Here is a 24712-nt window from a genome sequence, read left to right as displayed (position 1 = left end):
GTCTTTTGAAATAGTGTATTTGCATAGAATTTTTAATAGGTGAAGATGATCATCTTGTCAGCTAATGGAATAAGCTTTGGGAGGAATGCAGTGTCTGGATACTTGAGAGGCTAGGATAAATGGGGCTCAGCATCTCTCAGATGCAGGGGTCTTGTATACAGTCCAAAAAACTGCTTATTTTTGGTATTTCTAATTCCTGTTAGAATTCATTGCCCCAAGTAAAGCATTTGTTGCCTTGGTTGGGAGAAGGCTATTATGGATTTTGCTTTATATCTAAAGTATTAAATTGTTGTAACCAGTTGTTACATGACCTTAAGATTGTATAACATTAATACTGTTTCAATGAGTAATTATTTGTTTGGTAACTCTCCCACAGATTATATACAGTATTGGAATTTCAAGATTATTAAAATAGTTGTATGAAGTTAATTAAAGCTGTCCTTAGTGTCTGGCATCAGGACAGCTCTTAGAGAATGTCCTTGGATGTAACTCATCAGTCACTGAACCAAGCGAGTACATCTCACCTCCATTCCTCTCAAAAACACTACCTGTTGTCTCCTGTGTAGCTTTGAAAGTATGAAGACACTAAACTGTCCACTGAACACACATAAGCTTTCAGATTTGTAGTGTGTCTGGAATTTCAGTTCTGGCTGAACTATGGCTGGTGAAGAAACTGCCTTAAACTTGTGATGTGATGGCAAGGGCAAATGGCCTTTTAATGTCACCTCATGTAGTATTAAATAGGGACTGTGTTTAGCAAAGGCCATTTTTCTATTCCTGTACAACTTGGAAGTGCTTGAAATGCTCCAGACTTTTTTTTTCCCAAATAATCTTAACTAAGAAAATGACTAGGGAACAGTTGAGTGAAGGCTTTTGCTTCCTTTGATCTTCAAGGAGGCCAGTGGCAAAGCTGCCCTTGTTCCTGCTTGTTTCCTTTTCCACCACTACCTAAGAGTGATGTAAGGCCAGAGCATGACCAAGCAGTGCCTCTCTGAAGCTGCTGTCAGCAGATGTGTGCTTGTTCATGTGCATCACCCTTCCCTAAGGCTATAGCCTGTGCTGAGAAGGTAATGTTATTTAAGGGAGACAAGTAGCCTAAAATAATCTCGGGCTGTTGCCTGATATTTAGAAATATCTTGATGCCATGTACCATCATCTCTTATAAACCCTTAGCTTTTCATGTTTTATCACGTTTTCATGTTTCCATGTTATCCTGTTATAGTCACGTTCTAAAAACCCTCTAGATAGGCTTCAGGCTCTTTAGGACCCTCCAGCCATTCCATTTCATCATTGAACCTAGTCTCATCTGAGTAATTGAAGCTGTAGTAGGGGATCAAACATTTTTAACAAGATAGGCACAAAAATTAATTTGGCTTTAGAATTGAAGTAAAATTCAGTATAAAAAGTGACAATTGTATGGCAACTTCTGAACTGCCTGTGGGGAGCTGGTCCATAGATCCCACTAGCTGGTCCAGGCCCCACTTCTCCAGACACTTGAGAAGGTGAGGGGAAGCTGTGTCCTGCTGCTGGCTCTTCATTGCCTTGTGGCAAAGGATGGGCTGGAGGAGCTGCCTGCCCTGTGCCTTGTTTCAAGGGTGGAACCGAGGGCAGGAGGAGGGGTTTGGGTCTGTGCCACATCTAGTTTGTCATTGCTCACATATCTGCTGCCAGTTAAGTTAAAATTAATTGTTCAAAGAAAACTTGTTTATATTTGCTTTTTCAGACCTTTCTCTTTTTAATATAATTGTAGAATGGTGTGAGTTGGAAGGGACCTTAAAGATCTAGTTTCAACCCCTTCTGCTGTGGGCAGGGGTTCCATTCCCTAGATCAGGTTGCTCAGGGCCCCATCCAACCTGGCCTTTATTGAACATATCTGGGGATGGGGTTTCCACAAGCTCTCTGGGCAGCATTTTTTGTCCTTTTGTCACTGTAATCTGCTGTGCTCAAATTGCAAGACAAAAGGATTGCATTTATTTTGGTGTTTTAAAGGTAAGTAGCATTGAGCATGAATTGATCTTGGTAGAGTTCTATTAGCAAATATAATTTTCAGACCTTCTCTGACAAAATTGTTCAAGCTGGACAATCTTGAAATATTTACCTGATGTTACTGTTGTGAAGTACTAATTTTGTAATAAAAGTGCAGCACAAGAATTTACATAATGACAAATCTTACTTGAGCAAAACCAGTAAGTAGATTCAACAGGCTGGCACGCATAAAACCATTTGGATAATTTTGTCATGCTTTTCTCATTTCATGATCTATTGCTCTGTAGGTAGTTTGGTTATGGGTCTTGTATCAGCTGAACAAATATATAGCTATCTGGATTTCTGGTATTCTGATACTATAACACTAAATTCTTTAGTTTTCATAATTTATGTGTGGTGCCAGTACTTGTGCTTTGGATAGCTCTCCTGTTACTTTTCTTCAGTTAGTAAATGAGAGTTATTTGATCCTACAGATCTAGAAGTGTTCAGATAGTGAAGATCTCTGTGATCTAGCTTGAATGTTTCCTAGCATCTTGCTTGTCTAACCCAATAGTGTTTCTCCCTTTCCCTGATATGTACCTATATTTTAGCACTGTAATTTATGAGTTTAAAAACCTGTAGTCTAAGGTTAGCAGTTTTAGTCCTGTTATTGTCCTCTGCTTGGATGCAGAGTTTAGAGCTCTTACTTTTAGTTTTGGGACATGAGGGAAAATCCAGTTTCCCTATATCCTTGCTGTTCCAGCTTTTTGATCTCTGCTTCTTCCTCTGTGTGTCCCAGGTGTGGGAGTGTCCATGCCCTTGTCCTTGAGGACACATGTAGTGTTTTCCTTGTACAGTGTGTTCCATATCCTTTATCTGCCCCTGTGGGGCAATTTAGGTGCTGTTTTGTCTTAAACAGAAGCATGGTCAGATTTGAGCCTCCCTTTCCAGTAGCTTGCCAAAGGGGCCAACCCAGGCAGGAGAATGCTGCCTTGCTTTCTGCTTGCTAGGCTCTGCTTCATTGCAAGTCTTGACAGGGCACAGATGGGACTGAGGCCAGGAATGAAGTGTCCAGGATGGACTGTTGCTCCCTACCTACCATTGAGCAGCTGCCAAAGGGCAAGAAACCTGACCCAACTCTTTAAGGAGTCAAAGTGATCCCAGTTAGATGGAAACAATTGATGGTTATTTGTTCTTCGTTTTTGAGAGGCTGTTGGGGAATAGGTAAGGTCATGGGAGTACAGCTTGCATCAGATCCTTCTGGAAACCTTTTTGTGTGTTGTTTTATTGCCTAGTCAGCCTTGGGTAAAAGGGAGAAAAACATATTCCAAGGAGTATGAGTAACTTCTCATGTTTGTCATGCTGTCAGGGTAGAAGTAAAATCTCAAAGGGTATTTCAGGAACTGCGAGTTTTCTCATATTTCTGCTCAATACGTGTATTGTTTCTAAATCAAAACCAGGGCTTTAAGCAAACAACTTGGGTTAAAAGCAATCTCCTTCTTAAAAGTCACTTTTATTACACAGCTTGCTTGTCCTGATCAGTGGCTCTGGAACTTTCTCGGCTTCACTTGGAGAAATAGATTTGATAGTACACAAACACCTGAAAGGAAGACTAGTATGACAGGTTGGGTTGTTGTATGTTGGGACTGTCTCGAGTAGCTTAGAGTTTGCTGTTTGGCTTAATTCTCAAAGCAGTTTCCTTTTACTTAAGTGTGGGAATAACTTTGGCTATGAGCTCTGACAGCGGTATGGCCTCTTACACTGCCATTCAAGTGAACTATTAACTGCACAGACGCTAACAGCAGTTGGGGTCTTTTTTTAAAGGGGGATTTTGAAGAGGAAATTAAGAGTGGAAGACTACAAATAATTGAAGCTATAGCTTTCTCTAGCCCTATTTAAATTTTATTAGTCTTTAGAGAGGGAAATTCTGTCCTTCCAGCTTTATTTTGATGACTTACAAATTGATTTTACCTTACATGAAAGGGTAAAACCAAAACTGTCTTTTCCAGACTATACATGTAATGTGACTTGAAAATATAAAATATTTTTGTCATAGTCAACAGTAGTTTTGACACATGCATATGTCTGTGCTGGAAAGGTAACTGCATCATGAGAAAATCATCTTGAGTCAATCCTGTTTTGTACAAATCAATCTACTCAATATTATGCGTTCCTTATGTATAGCATTCTTCTGGAGGAGAGATGAGCTCTGTCATCTCATCTGTATTTCGTTGTGACTAGTGTTTAGTCTTTTATACATTAATACACATGGATTCCTTACTTACTAGCAATGATAAAACTCCTTTAATGTAGTCCTGTCTGCATTGGTGGCTGTGCCTTGTCTCAGGAAAGTTCCAATCTTATTGAGTCAGGATGCCTGTATTTTATATTGACCAAGGTGGTAAAATAGTGATAATTTATAGTTTACACTTTGTGTATATAAAAAAACCCATACACAGATAGAGGTATACATATATGAAAAAGCCAGTTTCTGTAGCAGAGATGTGAATCTTTAAAGCATTCTACCTGAAGGCTTAGGGGTGGCCTAATTGCCTTCCTGTACCTGAAGGGAGAAGCCTGCAAGAAAGTTGGAGAGGGACTTTCTACAGGAACATATAGTGACAGGACAAGGGGGAATGGCTTCAAACTGTAAGATAGTAGGTTTAGATTACACGTTAAGAAAAAATTCCTTACTGTGAGGGTGGTGAGACACTGAAACAGGTTTTGTAAATTTTATAAAGCTAAAATATCATAATATAAAGACTGAATCATTATAGCTTAGTACCAAAACTAACAGACTACTTCCTCTTGGCAGACTGCAGTTGATTTTAGTAATCGCACAGATGTTTTGGTGTCAAGAACATTTCTTCTTTGCACTTTCTGTGGTATGAGACATAAACTATCTTAATGTGCACCGTAAAATGTTCTGTGGTCAAATATCTAATATATATTGAAAGCAATAGACAGAGTCACCTACATAGAGCAGTTCTGGAGTAAATGAAAATTGTGTAATGAGCCTAATGCTGTTCTTAGTGTGAAGAGTACAGGGTTGTGGCTATAATATTTGAAATCCTTGGTTGTCCCAGGATACACATGCTTCTTGCTAAAGTTAGAAATATTGAAAAATGTCAAACTGAACAAATGTGGTATTGTCTTCCATAGCATTTGAAGAACATTTGATGAATTGCCCTTTTGACTGCAGTTGTTTCTTATGCTGCCAGCTTTGCCCTCTTGGAACTCAAAGAAGGATTGCAAAAGACTCATGGCTTTCAAGATGGTGCCTTTGGCAACAGTGTCACACTGGGTAACTACTTAGGATGTCAGTTCTTTTGTCTGAGAATGCTGAGACTGTTGTCACTTTTCTTGATTTTTTATTTAAAGTGATCAGTATTTTAGTCATGATTACAGTAAAGATTGGCATTTTTAAGATGCCACTGTTATAATCGGCATTTCTCTCCTTAATGTGAGGAAAAAGTAATGCTGCAGAAAACTTAAGGTTTTATTTCAAAAGGCTAAGGTACGAGGATCAGCACTTCTGGCAGCATGCACTGCCATGTTATTTAATCTGCAAGGTGGGAGATGACCAGTTAGTGAAGTCTTGAATAAATCGGTTACTTCTTAATTTGGCAAAAGCCCCTCTTTGCTCCTAATTCTTCCCTCCTTCTCCCCCCACCCCAAAGCCTCTCTAGCTCTGGGGCTGCAGGGGAGACTTCATATATGTTCCATTTTAATGATGCTGCTTTTTTCTTCACTGAGACCCTGAAGTTTAGTGTGCAACCACCTGACATGCTATGTTAAGTTAGCTTGAGTACTTCACCATGTACTTTTTGACATGTCAGCTCTTTGATGCTCTTCCTTGCCATGATCTTGAACTGATCTTGAAGGTACTTGAAGTACCTGCAGCCCTTTACACAGCATATGTGTTTGAGATGGTATATCTGATTGACACTTCTGGAGATTATTTTTCTGTGATCAGATGAAGTTTGTGAAAAGATCTGTTTCATTTTTCTTTTTAAACTATGTAGAGCATGCTTGGAGATAGATGTACAGATGACAGGACAGGTGTTCAGGGTGTTTTCTTTTTTTCCTATTTAACCAAGTTTCTTGGCTCCTGCATAATAAGTTTATTGCAGAACTGGAAACATCCTTGAATCGTTCTCCACAGCACTTGTTACAGCTCTTGATGGGAAAATTCATCTGGGCTTTCAACTGCCCCTGGATAGAAAAATTCTGGTATGATCTATTTATCTTATATCTGAAGGCAAGATCTAGTCTGAATATGTGATAACCTGAGACTTGCTATGCAGATTAAGGACTCCCTGTATTGAGACATTTTAAATTACTTGTCTAACTGAAGGAATTTCAGGTTGAAGTTAAATTCAAAGCTATAAAAATTGAGTAAGCCCATCTAATATCTCTGGGTCCTCTGTTTTTCTTGGCGTGGTAGGAGATCATATCAAGCAGAATCATGGTGTTATTAAATAAGCAAGTTCTGCTGTAGTGGATCTGTGACAGTCATTTGATTGACATATTTTAGGAATGACTGTGAGGTGATACTGTAGTAGTCACACTGTGTGCTCATATGTATCTAAATCAGCATCTAACACAGGCTGAGCACTGCAGTAATACTGAGCAAACAGCTGTTGATGGGCCTGTTAGTTTTTCTCTTAGTTTTGATCTTACTTAAAAGAATTAAAAGATCTTACTTAAAAGAATTAAAAGAATTGAAGGTATGCAGCTGGGATCTGATCTTCTATTTCCATTTGCTAAATGGTTTTGTTTGTACAGGTTGAATTTGAAGTGAATCCTGTATTCTAGAAATGCTCTAAACTGGGAAATCTTGGTACTATTTCTTTTTAAATGTGAAGTTGTGAAGTATTCAGTTAGTCTTTGGCTCTTAAAGGTTTTCCTGGCTCTCAACTAGAGTGTCCTTGTATCCTCTTCTTCTGTAAAGCTAGGGAAGGGATGAACTCTTAAAATTCGGCTTTAGAAATGTGTAATTTTCAGGGTCATCTCTCCATAGTGCTGTTTTCAGTGAGTTAGTAAACAAAACAACCTCCCTGCTAATATTTCTACTTCTGACTTTACAAAAACCTTACAGGTGATGTATTTTCAGGAATTCAGCCTGCTCTGTTCCCCGTGAACTACCTTATGTGTTGCATGCCTAGCAAGATGAATGTCCATACTGCTGTCAAGTTTGATTTTTTTTTTTAGCATTGCAATATGGTTTTAAGAGTAGAAGAAAGTCAGAATGGTTTTGTGGATACTCTTAAGAATTTCCTTATTGTTGAGAAAGTGGGCAAATGCTTCTCTGAAAATTTTTGTGAGTTGAGTGTGGTGGTCCACATTGTTTTAGAGTTGATTGTATTACACCATACATATTCAAATGATACTAACTAAGTATTTTCAATTCTACTGACGCTTTTGAGTATCCATTTTCAGGACCATAAACCATGGCTTTTGTGTCAGTTTATGTAAGCAGCTGGTACATGGCACCTAGAAAACACAACTGTGTTTGAATTGGTATTTCTATCCCCAGCTAAATTCTCAGAGTACACAGAAGCAGTTAAATAACCAACTGTTTGAAGACTGATCAATTGTAGGGATCACAAAAGAGAGGGAACAGAGGAACACGACAACAAATCCTGTAGCTGGACTACTACCGTAAACATGAAGTAATCTTCACCGGGCTTTGTGGCTATATGCTCTGCACCCTTCCTTATAACTAGGTCATTGGAAGTTGCCTGTTTGCTTCTAGAAATTGAAGTAGTTTGCTGACCTAGTCCAATTTGGTACCAAACTTGGAGGATTGGCAAAAGTGAGGATCTGTTCTGAAAGTATTATTTCTTTCTAGGTTTCAAGGTTAGCTCTTTCATATGTGCTGTTTATTGTGGCAAGCACTTCCAGTGACTCTTCTGCCCAAGGGGTGTTGCTTTAAATACTTCTAATCTGTTTTGCCAGCTTTGGTTTAGTTTTTCTTGTCTTTATGTTGATTATTCCTATTCTTCTGTAAATTTGCTTCTGTCAGATGTATTTAGAGATCTCTCAGGCACAGCAGCCAGGCAGATTGAAGTCAAAGATTTCACTTAACGTGGTGAAGCTTCTAGGTTGCAATGAAGGTACAGTGGAAAATTTCCCATGCAGTAGGGTTGGCCAGTGTTGTCTTGATTGGGGTTATGCAATGGATTCCTTGCTTAATTCTTAAGTTATCCTTGGAATATTTTTCACTTAATACTGGGGGAAGGGGATGTGGCTGGTATTTTGATTGAAACCGCTTTTTTCAGCACGGTGAAAGAATTGTTACATCTCATGATTCAGATTATCCATGGATGGGGAAGGAAGACAGCAGCTATAAAAAGTAAATTCTTGGATTGGTAGAACAAGTTGAGCTGGCACTTCAGTGCACTCTAGTGAGTTAGCAGATTGTGTAATTTATATAACCTAATTTATACCACAACTAGTGGTTTGGAAATTAATTATAGGGTGATGGAAGAAGTTAGCTTGGAAAAGCCTTCAAGCTGCTGTAGCTAGCAGTACTTGCTAGATAACTACAGAAACAAATAGTATGTGCAATTTACTTAGCTTATAGTTAAACCAATGTGTAAGTTTAACATCTCTTACTGCAGGAGCTTGTTGTGTGAGGGTCATTTTAGGTCTTCTGAGATGGAGAAATGGCTGTTCAAGAAGGTGAATCACTGAATATTCTGAGTTGGAAGGGACCCAGAAGTATCATCAAGTCCAACTCTAAAGTGAATGGCCCATATGAAGGTCATACCCATGATCATGGCATGATTAGCACCATGCTTCAACTGAGAGGGCATGAAATGTGGACAGCAGAATGTAAGGCTGATTTTGGCCATATGGGGGTATGTCTGTCAGAGATCACAGATCCGGGGCTGAGTGGCTCTCTTCAGCTATGCCTTCTGGCCTACATGATGCTATAAGCCACTGACTTCTCTTCCTTAGATGTCTTTCCCTGTGGGCCATGGATGGCTGTATGCTTACAATGGACCACAAGTGTAGTGGCTGCCCAAAATTCTGTCCTTTCTATCTCCTGCTATAATTTCAGTGAGTTTGTGAGCCTTTCCAGGGAAATGTGGGGCAAGAAAGAGGAGATTTGGAGCTGATTGTCTTAAAATAATTGTCCAGTTCTTCTCTGGGTATCAGTGTTGTTGTAAAATAAGTTTAGGGAATGGCTATTATCCTGCCAGAGTCTTCTGCACTCAATTTTTGCAAGTCCTTCTGAGATGTTTTTTCTTGGCAAGTATCTGATACTGTCATTCTGTGTTGCACACTGCATTGCCTCAAACACCAGCATTTCTTGCTGTAGTGTCCAAAGCTCTGGTGGGAGGGAATGGGCAGTATTGTGCGCTGCTTCTAGAAAAACCCAACCAAAACAAAGCAAAAAAAAAACTTCAAGAGCAACAACAGACATCATCCAAAGGCACACAGTACACACAAAAAAAGTGCTTAAGTTCTAATTATGTAACCTATACAACATTCCTAATGTTTCTTATTACAGCATGAGGAGTCTGCTCTTGTTTTTAGTAAAATCAGCAGAGTTTCTGATTACATTAACTCTGATTGCATTGACTTCACAGTTGACTTCAAGCATCATGTAAAAGTATTAATATTTGCCCTGTTAACCTACAAAATAATACCTGATAAATCCCAGAATGTTTGTCAGTATTGTAATTCATAAAGCTGGGCACAGCAGGGATTTTTCCTGAGATTTTAGGAAGTGAGAATATACAGGCATGCTATCACAACATTTGTTAAAGATCCTGAGTGTACAATCCAGAGAAGACCACACAAACTCTGCTTCAGGATGTTTTTGTTTTCTGCCTGTCAACAAATTTAGTCTGCTGTGAAGATTTATAATAATGAACTAATGATATTACTTTGTGTTCTGAATGGAAACTATGCACACAGAGAACAATAAAATCCGAAAGTTTATTTTAAGGCAGTAATGCAAGTAAGTGCTCTGCTGAGGGTTTGTATTTGTGGTTGTGACTTGTTAAAATGGAAATGGAAAAACAAACAGGAAGAGCAGGTGGGATAGGTTTATTATGGAATATAGCACTATGTCTTAAATTTAACTCAAGCACAGAGATCATAACAACTTTAACCCTTAAATGCATTTATGTCAGACTTGTTCATGTATTTAGAAACAAGTCCCCTCATCATGTCAAAGGTCTAAAAGTAGAATAAAAATAAATTGAAACCTGATCTCCTTAGCTTTTTCAGTTTGAGCTCTGTAGTTGACTTTTTACAATCTGGTTGGTTTTTTGTTTTTTTTTTCCATATTTGTTCTCTGACACTTGGTGGTCTTATGAATGAGTTTTTAAGCCCTTGTAAAGCTTTAAACTGATAATGTTACTCTGATTCAACTGACCACTTAAACATGTGCACATGTCCTCTACTGGCTTACGAAGTGTCCATATTTATTAGAATAACCCACTGAATCAGGGCTGCTAAACATATGGACTTTTCAGTTTTTGCACCTTCTGACTTTTAAGTAAAGCTGTATATTTTTAATATTTGATGGAAATTGATATGCCAGTACCATAAGTTTTGATTGGCAGATGCCTCTCTGGGTTTCCCCAGAGCAGCTGGATGCTCTGTGCCTGGGAAGGAAACCAAGTTTATTATGGCTAAGTGAAAGGCTTGCTTTATTTGTTTCTAACATTCTATTTCTATCAGAACCCCAGACAAACTTAGCATTTAGGCTTTGTGGATACTCAGTAAAAAAGGCAGGGGTATTCCACAGATATGAGATACTTTCTTAGGATTACAATTGATTTCTGCTCCATCAGGCTTGTTCTAGTAAAGGATTGATTTAGTCTTGCTTGATGTGACTCAAAGAAACTTATCCCTTAATGTCAAACATGGAGTAAAAGCTAGGGATCAAAGTAGAGACTTCCACTCTAGTTACCAGTAATGAGTTGCCCACAGAAGGATGTCATTCCCCATGGTTTCCAAATGTTTGCTTAGAAGGCCTTCATTATATACCCAGTGAGAATGGGATCTGGTTTATTTGGCTTAGTTGCACTGGCCTATAGGAGCAGTAGCTGGTTTTCTTTTTTAAAACACAGCCATTTTAAGTAGTTGGAAGAAACATAAATAATTCATGCTTTTTTACTGTATAAAGCTGTTAGGTTGTAAGTTAGCCCTGCGTATGGAGGAGTATGTTGAGAGTTGTACAAAGTGCTGATAAAATGAAGTGCCTCATTTGTAATCCTTGATTTATAGTGTTTTGGGATATTATTAACAGTGTTACTAATTCTGTGTCATCTTACATGTAAGATGAGTAAATTCCATGACCAGGGCATGGATTGGATGAAGCTTATCCATATCCATGATAATAAGCTATGGAGAGACTAGTATCCTCAACTGATGAGAAATACCACCTTTTATAAGTTTTCTTGTGGCTTTGTCTTTTGAGCAATAAATGATGGATATTCAGTAACCCTCCTGAACTTGCCCTCAGATTCTCCTCTGCCTCTGTAAGAGGGCGTGGTTGGGCCCTGGCCTTCACCCTCCTTTGGGTCAGGTGAAAAGCGAGGGTGTTCCCTCTGAAGTGCCCCAAGTGCTGGACAGGGAATAAGGGCAGAGAGTTCTCCTTTCAAATAGTCAGAGAAGCATTTAATCCCGTGTGCACATTCAGGAGGAGGACAGGGGTTAATTCTGCTCTTGAGAGTAAGAAAAATGTTTGAGCAAGACTAAGAGGAAGCAGTAAAGAAAAAGAAATGACACTTCAAGATCCCAGGGGCAGGGGCTCTTGGGATAAAATTCTATTATTGATACCATTAGCCAAACTGTATCCATTATAACATCCTTGGAGTTTCTGTGAACATTGTCACTGCAGAGTAGTGTTGAACTAGATAAAACAGCTTTCTTCCCAGAAGACTTACCCTTGTTTTCCCAGCACTGGTCTCTAATGGTTTAAGCACAGTCAGCGTCCTTGTTTGATTTTCAGGTACAGTGTAGATAAAGCATGCCATGAAATCATAAACCTAATCCCTCACTTTTAATGGGGAAACAGGGAATTATGCAGTCATTCTTTTGAAGAAGAAGGTGCAAAAGGTAATCTGTGTCTGAAATGGCTGAATTGTGTTCTCTGTCACACTCATTAACTTAATGTGTAAATTTGCCTCCAGTTTGGGGCTAGTTTTCTAGTGGATCAGAGTGAGTTTGTTTCAATTACCATACTAATGAGTGAGATGAGAGAAAATGAATTGCAAAGCAAGTTTTCCTCTTTCCTCCCACACTTCACCTTTATGTGAAAGTGGCCTGATAATTTTCCTACCTGTTTGGCCCAGGAAAGTTGATGTATTTGGGCTACAGTTGGGAAGGCTGTATCACAACTGCTTTGGGCACATCTGTCATGCAGGACTGTGTGGTAAAGCTGCTGGAGTCTGCTCTGAAACAAGATGAGTTCCTAGGCAAGGAGAGGCAGCTTTTGCCAATTTGTGACACAAGTCAGTATGTGTGCACGAGGTGCTGTTAACACCCTAGCTCATGTCAATGCCAGTTGTGCATGTGTACTCTGCTGCGTGATCTGGAGATACCTTGCTCTAGTTTGAATGCACTTTTCTTGTATTAGGAAGAAACATTTTCTTTCTGTTTTTTCTTCAGGCAACAAGAGCTTCTCTGACTCAACATTGTACCAGTCTGGGGGAGTCACTGGGCAAGGAAAATGATATTGCCCTGATTATTGATGGCCACACACTGAAGTATGCCCTTTCATTTGAAGTCAGGCAGAGCTTTCTGGACTTGGCACTCTCCTGTAAAGCGGTCATTTGTTGCAGGTAAGGAATTCTGTGTTTCTTTTGGGTAACAAAGTGGGCATGAAGCCTGTGAAATTCAACCTAGTATGGACACAGCCACACTTAAGTATACTGGAGAACAGCTTGCTTAATAGTGTCTTTCTTCCTCCTATGGAGGAGGAGGAGGCATGTCCCTTCACTAAAATTGTGTCATCAAATAGTACAAGTGTTGTAGGTGTCGGCGAACCCAATGGGAAGAATGATGATGTCTAACTCCATTTCAGAAGGCTGAATGATTTCTTTATTATAATTATGTTATAATACATTAATATGCTATATAAAAGAGGATACTAAATACTACATGCTACTTTCTCTAACTATCATCTCTCACTCCTCACAACTTGTGACCCTGTTCTCCAGAGCCCAGACAGAGGTGGATCCGACTGGCTGTCAGGCCCAAACAATCCACCATGGTCCAACCAAGCACTCACTCAGGGTAAACAATTCTCCAAACACATTCCACAAGAGAAAAACAAGGAGCAGAAATAGAAATTGTTTTCTCTTTCATTTCTCTCTGTGCACCTCAATAAAAAATCCTGAGAGAGAGAGAAATGTGCTTGCCACATACAAGTCCCTCTGCCAGTGTCAGTCCCAGCTGAGTCTGATCTCTTCTATAAAGTGATGAAAGATTGTGAGAAAACACTGTGCCTGACTGCCTGATTATAGTAGACACTGATGAGAAGAAGTGCTATGGTTGTAATTTGTAATCAAAATGTTTGTGTGACTGTTCATCTCAGCTCTAGAGAAGGTCACGGCATGAATTTAAGTTGATCTTGACTTCTAGTTGTGTATTATGTGACCCTGTGATAACAGTGCAATTTGCCCTATTAAAAAGTTAGACTACTGCTTGCTTTTCTAAGTCACAGCACAGTTTGTTGCTGTTTGTGGATATAGCTGTACACAGATATGGTCCTATGTCATGACTACTTCAGAAGAAAGGAAATAAGAGCCCCAAGAAAATGAAAACCAAAAACTGGCTTACTTTACTTTTAGTGTAGCAGGAAGGCTGCATCATTTTTAACTTTGAAAGAGTATGTGGCTTTGAGGATTGTGTGTGTTTGTGCTCATTGCTGGTATTTGGGGAGAACTGTGACCTAGGGGGGATTGTTGATTTAGGCAGGCAGGAAGTTTTATTTGCATTCTAGAAGCAAGACCTGCTTTGTGGGAAATGGCTATATGGAGACCTTGTACTGCTTTTTTTTGCAGTCTTACTTACCTTTTATGTGTGCACTTTTGTACAAGTATTGCATGGCAAAAGGAGTGCTGTCCGTGTACCTGAAATAGCTCAGTCCTTGGGCTTTTTATCTGTTTCTTTCCATTTGTTTTCTGGACTGCTGTACTGCACAATATTGTGGTTAGAACTGTTCAACATGTTCATTAATTACCTGATGATTAGATGGAGTATGAGCTCAGCAAGTTTACAAATAATACAAGACTGAGGAGTGAGAGATACCACTGAGTGCTTGGCTGCCCTTCTGAGGGACTTCAATAGGCTGAAGAATTGAGCAGCGAAATCTCATGAAGCTCAAGAAGGGGAAGTGCCAAATCCTATGCCTAAGGAGCTACAGCCCCTTACACCAGTAAGCTGTGGGGTTGCCAAGCTAGAAAGCACCTTTGTCCAGAAGGATCTTTGGATCCTTAGTGGACAAGCTGACTCCGAGCCAGCAATGAATCCTAGTGGCAAAGCAAAGACTAGTGTTACCCTGGGCTGCAGTGGAAGGAGCATTGGTAAAGGTTGAGGGAGGTGATCTTTCTTCTCCACACTGCTGAGGTAACTTCTGGAATGTTGTGTCCGATTCTGGGATTGTTAATGTAACAGGTTTAATGGAGAGCGTCCAGTGCAGGACCATGAAGATGATAAAGGGGCTGGAGCATCCATCATGCAAGGAGAATATGAGAGCTGCAAGTGTTCAGCCTAGAGAAGAGGAGGCTCAGAGGAGTTTGTATCAATTTGTATGAATATGCAATAGAAGGGAATGAAAGATGAGGGAGACAGGCTCTTCCCTGTAGTGTTCAGTGACAGCAATTTTTCTTCTGTTGCTGGTTAATTTTTCTTAAATTTGGGCAGGGCGCTAGAGGAAGAAGGCACAAAGCCTTAGAGCAGAGGTCTCATTTCTGCAGCTGTTTCATGGAGTTTTACATGAGGAGTTTTACATTAGACACAAGTCTGGCCATCTTTGGAATGCAACAGGCCCCGATGTAGGGCCAGTAAGAGGGCCAGAGTGAAGGTACCCTGGGCTTCGAGAGCACCAGGTGCCCGGGAAGGGAACTGACCCCATGTTGTGCCCTGTTTGAGGGGAAGTTAACGAACAGAGCAGATGGAAAGCTCCTGCTTTCCTATTCTATCACAGTGCTTTTGCAGAGATCCTTCCAAGACTCTCTGTTAGTTTATTGCTCGAAGATTTGACAAGTTAAGCCAAAGACCTACGTAGCTGAAACAAATAATAAATTGCAAATTATTAAATTTGCACATAAAATATATATAATAATCTGAATATAATGAATGGTCCTGTTTTGCCAGGAGACATGCAATACTGGACATTTCCTCTTTCATTATTTCATGCGGGGAGCCAACAGGAGTTTTATTTATTAGTGAATTAGCAAATTGAGGAACAGTGCAGGAAAAAAATACTTTAAAGTATAAATCAAAGGGGAAGAGATGATGTAATTTCATAGCTTAAAAGGAGGAATGAAAATAATTGAGTTTTAAGTCCCCAGAGAAAAAGAGGAATGCTTTTAATAACCTTTAAGGCTTTTCAAGAACCTTCCAGTCACTTGCCAGGTGCTTGATACTGAAGCAAGAAAAACATTTTTTTTAATGCTCTGATTTGTTTTCGAAAGTACTTTGTGTGTCAAAAAAAGCAGTGCACTTATACTTCACAAGAAGATGTTTTAAAATGGAATTGAGAAAGAGGACATTTCAAATTAGAGTTAGTCTTCAAATGAAAATGTTAATTGGGAGGGGGATGTGGCTCTTTAACTTAGTGGTATGATGTTTAACCACAATAGGAGTTGCCTTGCTATTCTCAACATTGCATAAATTCATGGGGCTTAATATTTCATAAATTTACTAAAACATTTTCATCTCCTCTGGGGACTTTCAGCTGCATTTGCCATTCATTTTTTTATTTTTTAAATATAGTTAAGACATACTGTATATTCATTTTCTGGGCTTTAGGCATAAACTGTAGTTGAACTTGATTCTCAGGGGTAATCTCTTAAAATGAAACTGTAGTAAACCTGGCTCCTTTTTGCATTAAGAGGGAGAGATGGTATCTTCTGATGGGGTTAAGTCTTCCACTGTTACAGTGTCCCTAGCAGGCCACTGGCACAGTGGAGAAAAATATACCCCTCAAGAGACTTGGTAAAGCTAGCAAAATCAAATCAAACAACTCCTTAAGAAAAAGCCTTGTTTGTTAAAAATTTTTCCGGAGACTGACAGATCTTATTATCTTTCTTCACACTGACTGGGATGTCAGGATGTCAAAAGCAAGCAAAACTTACTTTTCAGTGGAAGTAAATGTTGTTTGGAAGGCAGTTGAGCTCATGACTTCATTTATGAGATCTGAGCTGATGATTGCCTGTCTCTGGTTTTCAAATGTTCCTTTAACGGGCCTGTTTTTAGTGATGCTTTGTGAGACACAAAATGTTAAGGTTTGGGTAGAAGTGACTTTATTCTTTTAATAACAAAATGGAGTGTTTTTATTCATCTAGTGTTTATAGTCTAGCTGGTAGGTACAGCATATTATTGCATTTAGCTCTGAATATAAAAGTAGAAGAAAATTATATAACTTGTGTGTTATGGCTTTTAATATTTAATTGTTTAATATTTTAAAAATTAAATATAATCTAAAATTCATATTTAATTCTCTACTGAAGAGCCTGCCTTGAATTGGAAGTATTTGTAGTTGAATTAATGTGATGTTTCAGAAACACATTTTTATGACTATGCTTTGGGAACTTTTTGTTATTGTTGTTGAGTAGAACTTCTTTGCAGGTGGCAGTGACTCTGCCTTTGTATGGGTTTAATGCCATATTAACAAGACATCCATCAGGAAGAACCAATCCATCAGCATTTAAGAGATTAAATAATTCTAAGCAGTTTGTAAGTACTTTAAACTTAAAGTACTTTTTAACAATTAAAATTAATTGTTGGACAGCAGAAGTAGTCCTTTGTATAATTTCTTTCACAGATGTAAACACAACAAAATAAGCATCTCCAGAGAGATGTGTAGTATAAGACTGGGAACCCATCCCACACTGGGCTGCCTCCGTGTGATTCTTTTCTCTTTTGCTTGTATTACTGACCATTTCTGCAATACTTCTTGAGGTGATGATGCTGGGATATTGTTTCTTTTCCATACGTGTACTTAGATCCTGTAGCTTTTCAGCTGAGTGAATAGTGAGTTGATGCCTGTGTAGAAGGGGTTTCAGGTAATAGGAAAATAAATAAAAATGTCTCAATTGCTTTACAGTCCATCAGCTTTTCTGCCATACTTTGATCATATGTCCTGTTCTGGAGAGGTGTCTATAAAGTGGTGCACCATGAACAGAAATTGAGAAAATCCAGCAATAGCAATTTATTTGGACTATCTGCTGTTTCCACAAGGGCACTTGCCATGTCATGGCTACTACATCAGGATGATTTTGCTTGCTTTTAGGTGTGAAAGGTATGTGCAGTTGTTGCTCAGTGTCTGAACACTAATTTCTGGAGGGCCCAACCTCACCAGCTAACTGTAGATAATACTGGCACAAACTGTTGCTTTCAGTACCTTGAGCAATATTGGAGCTGTAGTGATAATGGTTAGGAGCTGAGTAAAAAAAGAAACAAGAGGAGAGAATGTATCTTTTTTTTAAACAACCCCCACCAACAGGAAAACCCTGGTCTGTGTTGCTATTGCATGTCGCATGCAGGGAGGCTAGGGTGAAGACAGGAGCCCACAAGTATCACTCTGAGAACAGACAGTAAATGTTCTGAAATGTACATACCCTTTGACTAGAGCGTGTCTGCTTGGGTGTGGAAAGGGAAGGGGTTTAATGACTTGAAAGCAGAAGGCTGGAGAAGGGAAGGCAAAAAGCAGCTTGTGAAGAGTAGGTGTTGCTAACTGTTAGAGTCACTTCATCAGCTAAGGAGAGAAGAGAGATGAGGAGACAAGAGAAAAGTTGTCTCAGCACTCCAAGTTGTAAGGCCATAGCTGGGGTGCTTCTGGTCTTCCATCATGATTTGGAGGAGGCATTAATAACATAGCTGACAAAATGAACATCTGGAATACTTCTTAAATATTTATTCTCCCAGCTCGCATATTGTTGCTGGTATTAGTATTTGACAAAATGATCGTTCTGTGCTGTAGTTCAGTATGTATTTATTTATAGAATCAAAAAAGTGTCTTGCTGGCTTTCATTAGATAAGACCCCCATTTTCATGAAAAAAATTGCTGCTCAATTCTGATTAAGAGTATGATAGCCAATTCTAATGTTAATTGGTCCCAAAGAAAATTGTGGATGTGTTACATTTTCCTGTATGTACATCTTGCGTTTCCCCTCATCTGTCAGCTACTAAATAATCAATGCTCATTCTCATATTCTAGTTCTGCCAACTCATGACAGCAATATTCATCTTATGACTTCGAAAACCATGAGGGAAGAACCATTCTGACAGCTTTAGTGTTTGTAGATAATTGAAGTGGGAGGAAGGTTTTGAGTTGCAGCATTACATGGTGCTCTCTGCACTTTTGAATAAAGAATACTCACAGATGATTAGAAATGATCACCTAAACTGTTCAGTGTGTATGTAGGGATGTGTAAAGCAATCCTGGGACTTTCTTATGATTCATTTTCTTAAAAGCCTGTTGGCTGCTTTGCAAGAGCTAAGTAAACTTAGAAAATGTCACCAGTTCCTTGTTGGAAAGCTAATATGGGAAAACTTTTGGAGAGCTTGGTCTTACAAATTTTGGTAATTATGTTGTCCTCTGAGTGGCAATGTGAGTTTCTGCTGCATGTTTTGACTTCTGTTCTTTTTAATCGGTGTTCTGAGCTATGATGGTTCCTGAACCTCACTCTCATACTTCAAATCATTCAAATGCTTAGCTAGTGTTTAAAGGGGGCAAAAAAGTACTGTTTACACTTAAACAGTACTTAAAGATACTGTTTTAACTGATATTGTTTGCTTTTTAAATGACACAGGTAAAGCATTTTTCCCTTGGGTAACTATTAACTGCCTGACAGCCTGAATTTAAATGATTCATGCTATGTGGCCAAACATTTCTTACTGCTTAACTGCATCCCATTACTGTGACTGTTCCTATTCTTAGGAATTATTTTGCTTTATTTGTTCAGATGAGGAAATAATTCAAATGAAGTAATCCCTAAATTGAATCAGTGTTCCAGTTTCCACTGTTATTCACAATTTGGCAAAATGTTTGCCTTTTTGAATTTATTAAAGAAAATACTTAGCTAATAGACTAAGTTTGTATTGTGCTTTAAACTTGTGTATATGTCAGGTCAGATCCAGTATCTGTTTTAGTGTTCAGTTTCTGTTTCTACTGGATGACCAGCTGAGTGAGTTCTCATGCTCAAAACTGATTATGAATGAAAACTTTCTGCTGAAATATTCTGCTTCACCTCTATTTCCTGTTTCTGTTACTATTCTTACTAGCAAATTTACTTACCACCAAGTATTTGGAAAAGGTTGGAGTAAAGGCAGGAATACAGCTAAAATCAACCTTTTTCATTGGAAACAATTTTGTAGGAAAAATACTGCATATCCTGACAAAAAAAACATAATAAGTTTCTCCTTCAAGTAGTGTTTACCCTAGTTGTTATTTTTAAAATTAATTTGTTACCATTTTTCATTATGAGCCTAATATTTAGGTGACCAAAATCTTAGCAGTTCACTTGATCCAGCTCATCAAATGTAAGTGAAATTTGTCTCTTGAGCAATGGGGTGGTAATACTCACAAACAGTTCCAAATGGTATCAGTGTCTGTTTCTTCACCATACTGCGGTATCTTGTCCAAATTGCTCCTGGTCTCTTCAGTTTCTGAGCAGGAGCAGCCAGCAGTGCTATGTTTAGTGCTACACTTCCCAAATTGGAAAATAAACATTCCATACATACTGCACATGAGAAAAAACTATGCTGCTGGAACGTATGCTATTTTAGAGGAAAGATAAAACTGTGGTTTGGAATATCTTGTGTTCCATGAGAAATTCATAGTACTGGTATATTTTTCTTTCCACAAGTGTTAGTGTGTTAACCCCTGTCTTCTGGTCAAGTTCCAAATGGAACAATTGCTTTCTTCTCACTGAAATTCCCCTGCCACCTTTATTGAATATAATATTCTTCACTTCCTGTGCAAAGCTGTTGAGGGTGATGGTGTGAATGCTAAAGGTCACCAGGTTTTAATTCAGAGGTACTACAGTGAAGTTCTGCTTGTGAACCCACCTCTGACTATCTGCATCCCTACATTTTAAGCTTCTGTTTTGTAAAAACAGTATTGGAAGCATAAGTGGTATCACCACTTTCTTTAAGCAAAATATGTAGGGTCTTTTTTTGGAGGGGAGGTGTTTGTTTGGTGTTTTTCTTTTGTCTTTTTTATGGTTTGGGAGTGGTGCATGTTTTACTCTGGGCTTACCCAGGTTCCTCCAGATTTCCAGTGCAAGTGTAAAGTAACTTTGTATCTCAGCTGAGTACAGAATGTTTGAACTCTTTCAAGGTGGTTTTTGTGGCATGTGTAATAGATGGTCTCTGACACAGTGCACAGAAACATTCATTGGTGTATACACTTGTGTCTGATAAGACACATATTCTTAATATGATGAGGTGTGTACGCTAACTGCAGCTCACTGTCCTGTCTCAAATAAAGCTTCTTCCCAAACCAATGATGTCAGACACTCTGATTCTTCATTAGGCTTCAGTAGTGCCAGTTTTTTCCTGTTTAGGCATTCCTCTTTAGGCACAACTGGACTCTTGACACAGTTGTCCTTATTTCTTACCCCTTGTCTGTTGTGCCAAATACCCTTTTCCTGAGTTCCTGAAGCAGTGCTGAGTGTTGTCTGCTAAGGAGTGACTGAATGTTTCCTCTTATGGAATTCCCTGCTGGTCCATAAGGCTAGATGGAGGCCAAGTGTCTGGTACTTTTCTGCAGCCTACTGGTTTGTAAAGGTTTCTGGCTATGTAGAAAATTTCCTTAATTCCTTTCTCACCAAGTTGCAATTGCAAGGAAATAGTTTACATTTTCTGTTTCTTTTAATGGTTTATGTCAAATGTTATTAAGAAATAGGTAGCCTTATCTTTATCATTCCTTACTATTCTGTACTTTCTTCTCTATATATGATGCAGTTTTAAAGATCTCAAAACTTTTCCTCAGAGAGGATTCGAGGATTCTCCTTGCTTTTATTGAAATATTTATTTTTGTCTTGTAAGTTTAATATTTGAATTTCACTAAAACCCTGATGCATGAAGGTACAGAAGACAAAGGCCTCTAAAGAATATGTGCTGCACTGCATTCAGAAACAAGACTCAAACCAACTGTAATATTACTTCTTTCATAAGATCCAACAGAGTCTTGTGCTCTATCCCATAGGACCAGCTCAAATAATGTATTTTCCATTATTAAAAGTACAGATATCAAATTTCAGAGGCAGGAACAGTCTGTTCTGCAAGCTTCTTAGTACTGCAGGGAATTACCTTCATGAGGACTCTGGGCTTTGAGGCACTGTAGTAATATGTGGGACACTGAACTGGTAAAACAGCTCTGGTCAGAGTTTCCAAAAGTGCTTCGTGTTGGTGGAAGCTGACTCTAGAGTGTGTCTAAGTTGAGTAGGAGCACAGCTGAATCCATACTAGATATTTGGAAAAATTTGACCTTAGACTGAAAAGAATGGCTCGGCTTAAATGTATTTTTCTGCTATTCATATCCTTGAAGTCATGATAATAAAACGAAAACTATGCTTGAGGGAAACAAGAGTAAACCTGATTTGATTCAACAGGCTAGACTAGGAAGCAAACTTTTTAAGTTTGTTCACATGAGTAAAAAAATGAAGAGGCTCTGGCTCCAGTGGGCTATGCAATTTTTGGCCTGCTTATGTGCTTGAAATGTGTGAGTAAATACCACCATATTCTGCAGGGCAAACGAGGCTGCCCAGTTGGAAGCCATTTAGCAAAGTAGCCATGTTGGTAGTGTAATGGCTTTTTTGAGGCTTAGGCTTTCCTTTGCACAGTTGCCCACAGACAGTGGAAAGAATTCTTTGTGGAATCCTCTGTGTTTTGCAGTCTGTAGGGGATGCTCACCTGCTTATGCAGAGCAATAGTAAACTCATCCTTTTAAAAAATAAAAATCTTATCTCTGTGCTAATAATTCTCCTTAGTACTTCTAAGACAAGGCAAGCGAGAAAATCTGTGAGGAATACCTGTGCTTGCAAAGATATACTCTAGAACTTGAAGAAAAACTGATTTTCTGCTGTATCAGAACTACCATTCAGCTTAAGGGCTCTGTGTTCTGAACACCACTGGCAGGATTAAAATGGTAGAGACTTGGATTCTGCATTCACCAGTAGGCAGTTCTTATCCTTTTTCTGAAAAAGGAGGTTTAAATAGCTTCTTCCTATTCTGGGAAGGCTGCTTTGATATCTTGTTTTGGCATGTGTGTTGAATGCATTTTGCTTCTACTCTAACTTGCTTCTCCAGTAGTGTCTAGAATAGATAACAGTGACAGACATTGAAAATTATGATCTGTTTTAAATCTTGCTCTTTCATATACCCCTTCTCTTACTGTTTTCCATGTCATGGCACACTTAAATTGCTCTGTCTTACAGGTCTTCTGTCACATCTCACTTTGTATAATATGTGGTCTTTGTGCACTCCTAGCATTGTTTTATTTATGCTCTACCTAAACACAAAAATTCAAGTTCCTACAGGGAGCACTTTGATCGGAGCTTCTAAACCTGTGTGGGGTTGTGGCTGTTTGTCTACATGTGGTCTTGAAAGAGCTGTTACTTGTGGTCCCTCATAGGGAGAACCAAGGAGTCCTAAAAACAACCCAAAACATGACATAATGTGTTAAGGTCCCGAAATGAAGCTATGAACTTGATAAAGGCGGGCTGAGGATATCTGTTTGAGAGCTTAAGTGCCTGTCATCTTTCTGCAAAAGAACTTCTTGTTGTTCGGAAGGCTGTGCTGAGCATTCAGAGGTTGCTGGCTGAACTGATCCAGATGAGTGGGGAGGCAGGATTTCGCAGTCCTTGTGGAGGTTGAGAGGTCTTAAGAACTTCTCTGCAGCTCAAGAATAGCTGCTATGATTGTTATGTATGTAGAATCATTTGGTGTGGTTCACTCCTCTGAAGTCTTTCACTTGGCTTTAGTCTTTCATCTGGTAAAATGTTAAGCTCAGAACTGTCTGTATCCAGAAGGTGAAAGGTCATTTTTGCATGTGGTACATTCAGTGTCCAAGTCAGTGCCAAGTTTCTCCAAAACTTTCTACCTCTACATTCCTTGTCCTCCAGGTGAGGTGCTTCCATATGCCTTGGTACTGGGTTGTACAGATAGGTCATCATTTAAATGTAGTCTTTGTGGTGTGATGGGTCTCTTGGATCAGTGGGTCAGTGATTTGTCAGGAGACAGACTGACTCTGTACACTGCCATAGTGGTATGAGTGTGTCCAGGACTAGGTGATGATGTTGAGATCTCTTCCCACAGATCAGGTGTGTGTGTACATCTCTTGGCTCTGTTGAGGGTTGTTTGTGGGACCTCTGTGTGTTATTCTCCAATCCTCCAACAAGTATCCTTAAAACTGTCAAAACTAGCAACTAGTTCATAAAACCAACAGAGTTAATATAGCCATATTTTGAGACCTGATTTGGCCCTAATTTTTATAAAAAGAAAGTAGCTATACTGTGGGGTTTTCTGCTGCACAGATTGGGTCTTTGTAAACTTTTGAGTACTGGTTGGTATAGCGGGAGCAAGGACTGTGACTGAGTTAAACCTAGAGTTGGGAATGACCTCCAGAGCAACAAGGAACTGCAGGATGGTTTTGTGACTTTGCAAGATGTTTTTTGCAGCTGCATTACTCTTGGTTAAGAAGTTCCAACTTCATCTTGGAAGGATAAAATCAAGCCACACTTTTAAGCAGTTCCCTTCAAGATATCAGGCACGATTGCTTTTAACCCCTGGTGCTAGGTGGTTGACTTAGCTTTATTTTTTCAGTACAGCTGGTTTCAGGAATCTAAGGAAGAAATGTGTGCAAGCTTTCTTCTTCATTGTTTCTCTTGTCTGTTTCTTTTGATAACCAACATGTGTGGGCTGGAAATCTAAGCTGTTCAGGGATGTTTTGTTAGGGTAGACTTTTAAAGGCTACATAGAGCTGTTTTATTCTGCTCAAGTGTAAAAATATAATGAATCTTTTTACTTTAATTGTTGAGCTCAGGAATTCTTAGCACATTCATGGGATTTGCTGGTTTTGTGTGACTAGTTGAATGGGTGTAGTAACTACTGGGGTTTTAAGAAAAAAAAGTCTGAGGAGCCCACTTCATGCTTGTTTACAACAATAGTTACTCTGGGAGACTGTTCTGCTGTACCTGGTCAGCTAGAACCCTGTTCAACTGTTCTGGCCATGTCTACTTCTAACAATGGACAGGACTGCATCCAGATGGCTCTTGAATATCTATCTCAGTGGGAGAGACTCTACAGCTTCTCTGGGCAGCCTGTTCCCATGGTCTGTCTCTTGCACAGTGATATGTGGTACCTGCTATCCTGGATACACCACAGATACACAGTGACTTGCTGTCCTTTTATTGCACTGCCACTAGTACTTTTTGTATTATGATAAGTCAAAAAGGTAGTGAAGTAATTTCAAACTACTGAATAGCTACTCTGAAAACTGCACACTGCCTTTGTGAAGGGTTCAGTACCTTGCTGTATGGCA

The 24712-nt window shown here is 39.1% G+C and overlaps 1 protein-coding gene across 1 annotated transcript in view; it reads left to right on the top strand.

Moving 5' to 3' along the window:
- ATP8A2 (ATPase phospholipid transporting 8A2) overlaps nt 1–24712 on the top strand; it is a 274582-nt gene that overhangs the window by 68707 nt on the left and 181163 nt on the right. The window contains exon 24 of the mRNA XM_053971420.1: nt 12604–12776. Within this exon, the coding sequence (XP_053827395.1) occupies nt 12604–12776 (173 nt within the window). The remainder of the gene's footprint in view (nt 1–12603; nt 12777–24712) is intronic.

Source organism: Vidua macroura, chromosome 2 (genome assembly GCF_024509145.1).
Source record: "Vidua macroura isolate BioBank_ID:100142 chromosome 2, ASM2450914v1, whole genome shotgun sequence".
NCBI classification, from domain to species: Eukaryota; Metazoa; Chordata; class Aves; order Passeriformes; family Viduidae; genus Vidua; species Vidua macroura.
Note: the sequence above shows the minus strand (reverse complement) of the source record. Positions and strands in the feature narration are given on the sequence as shown.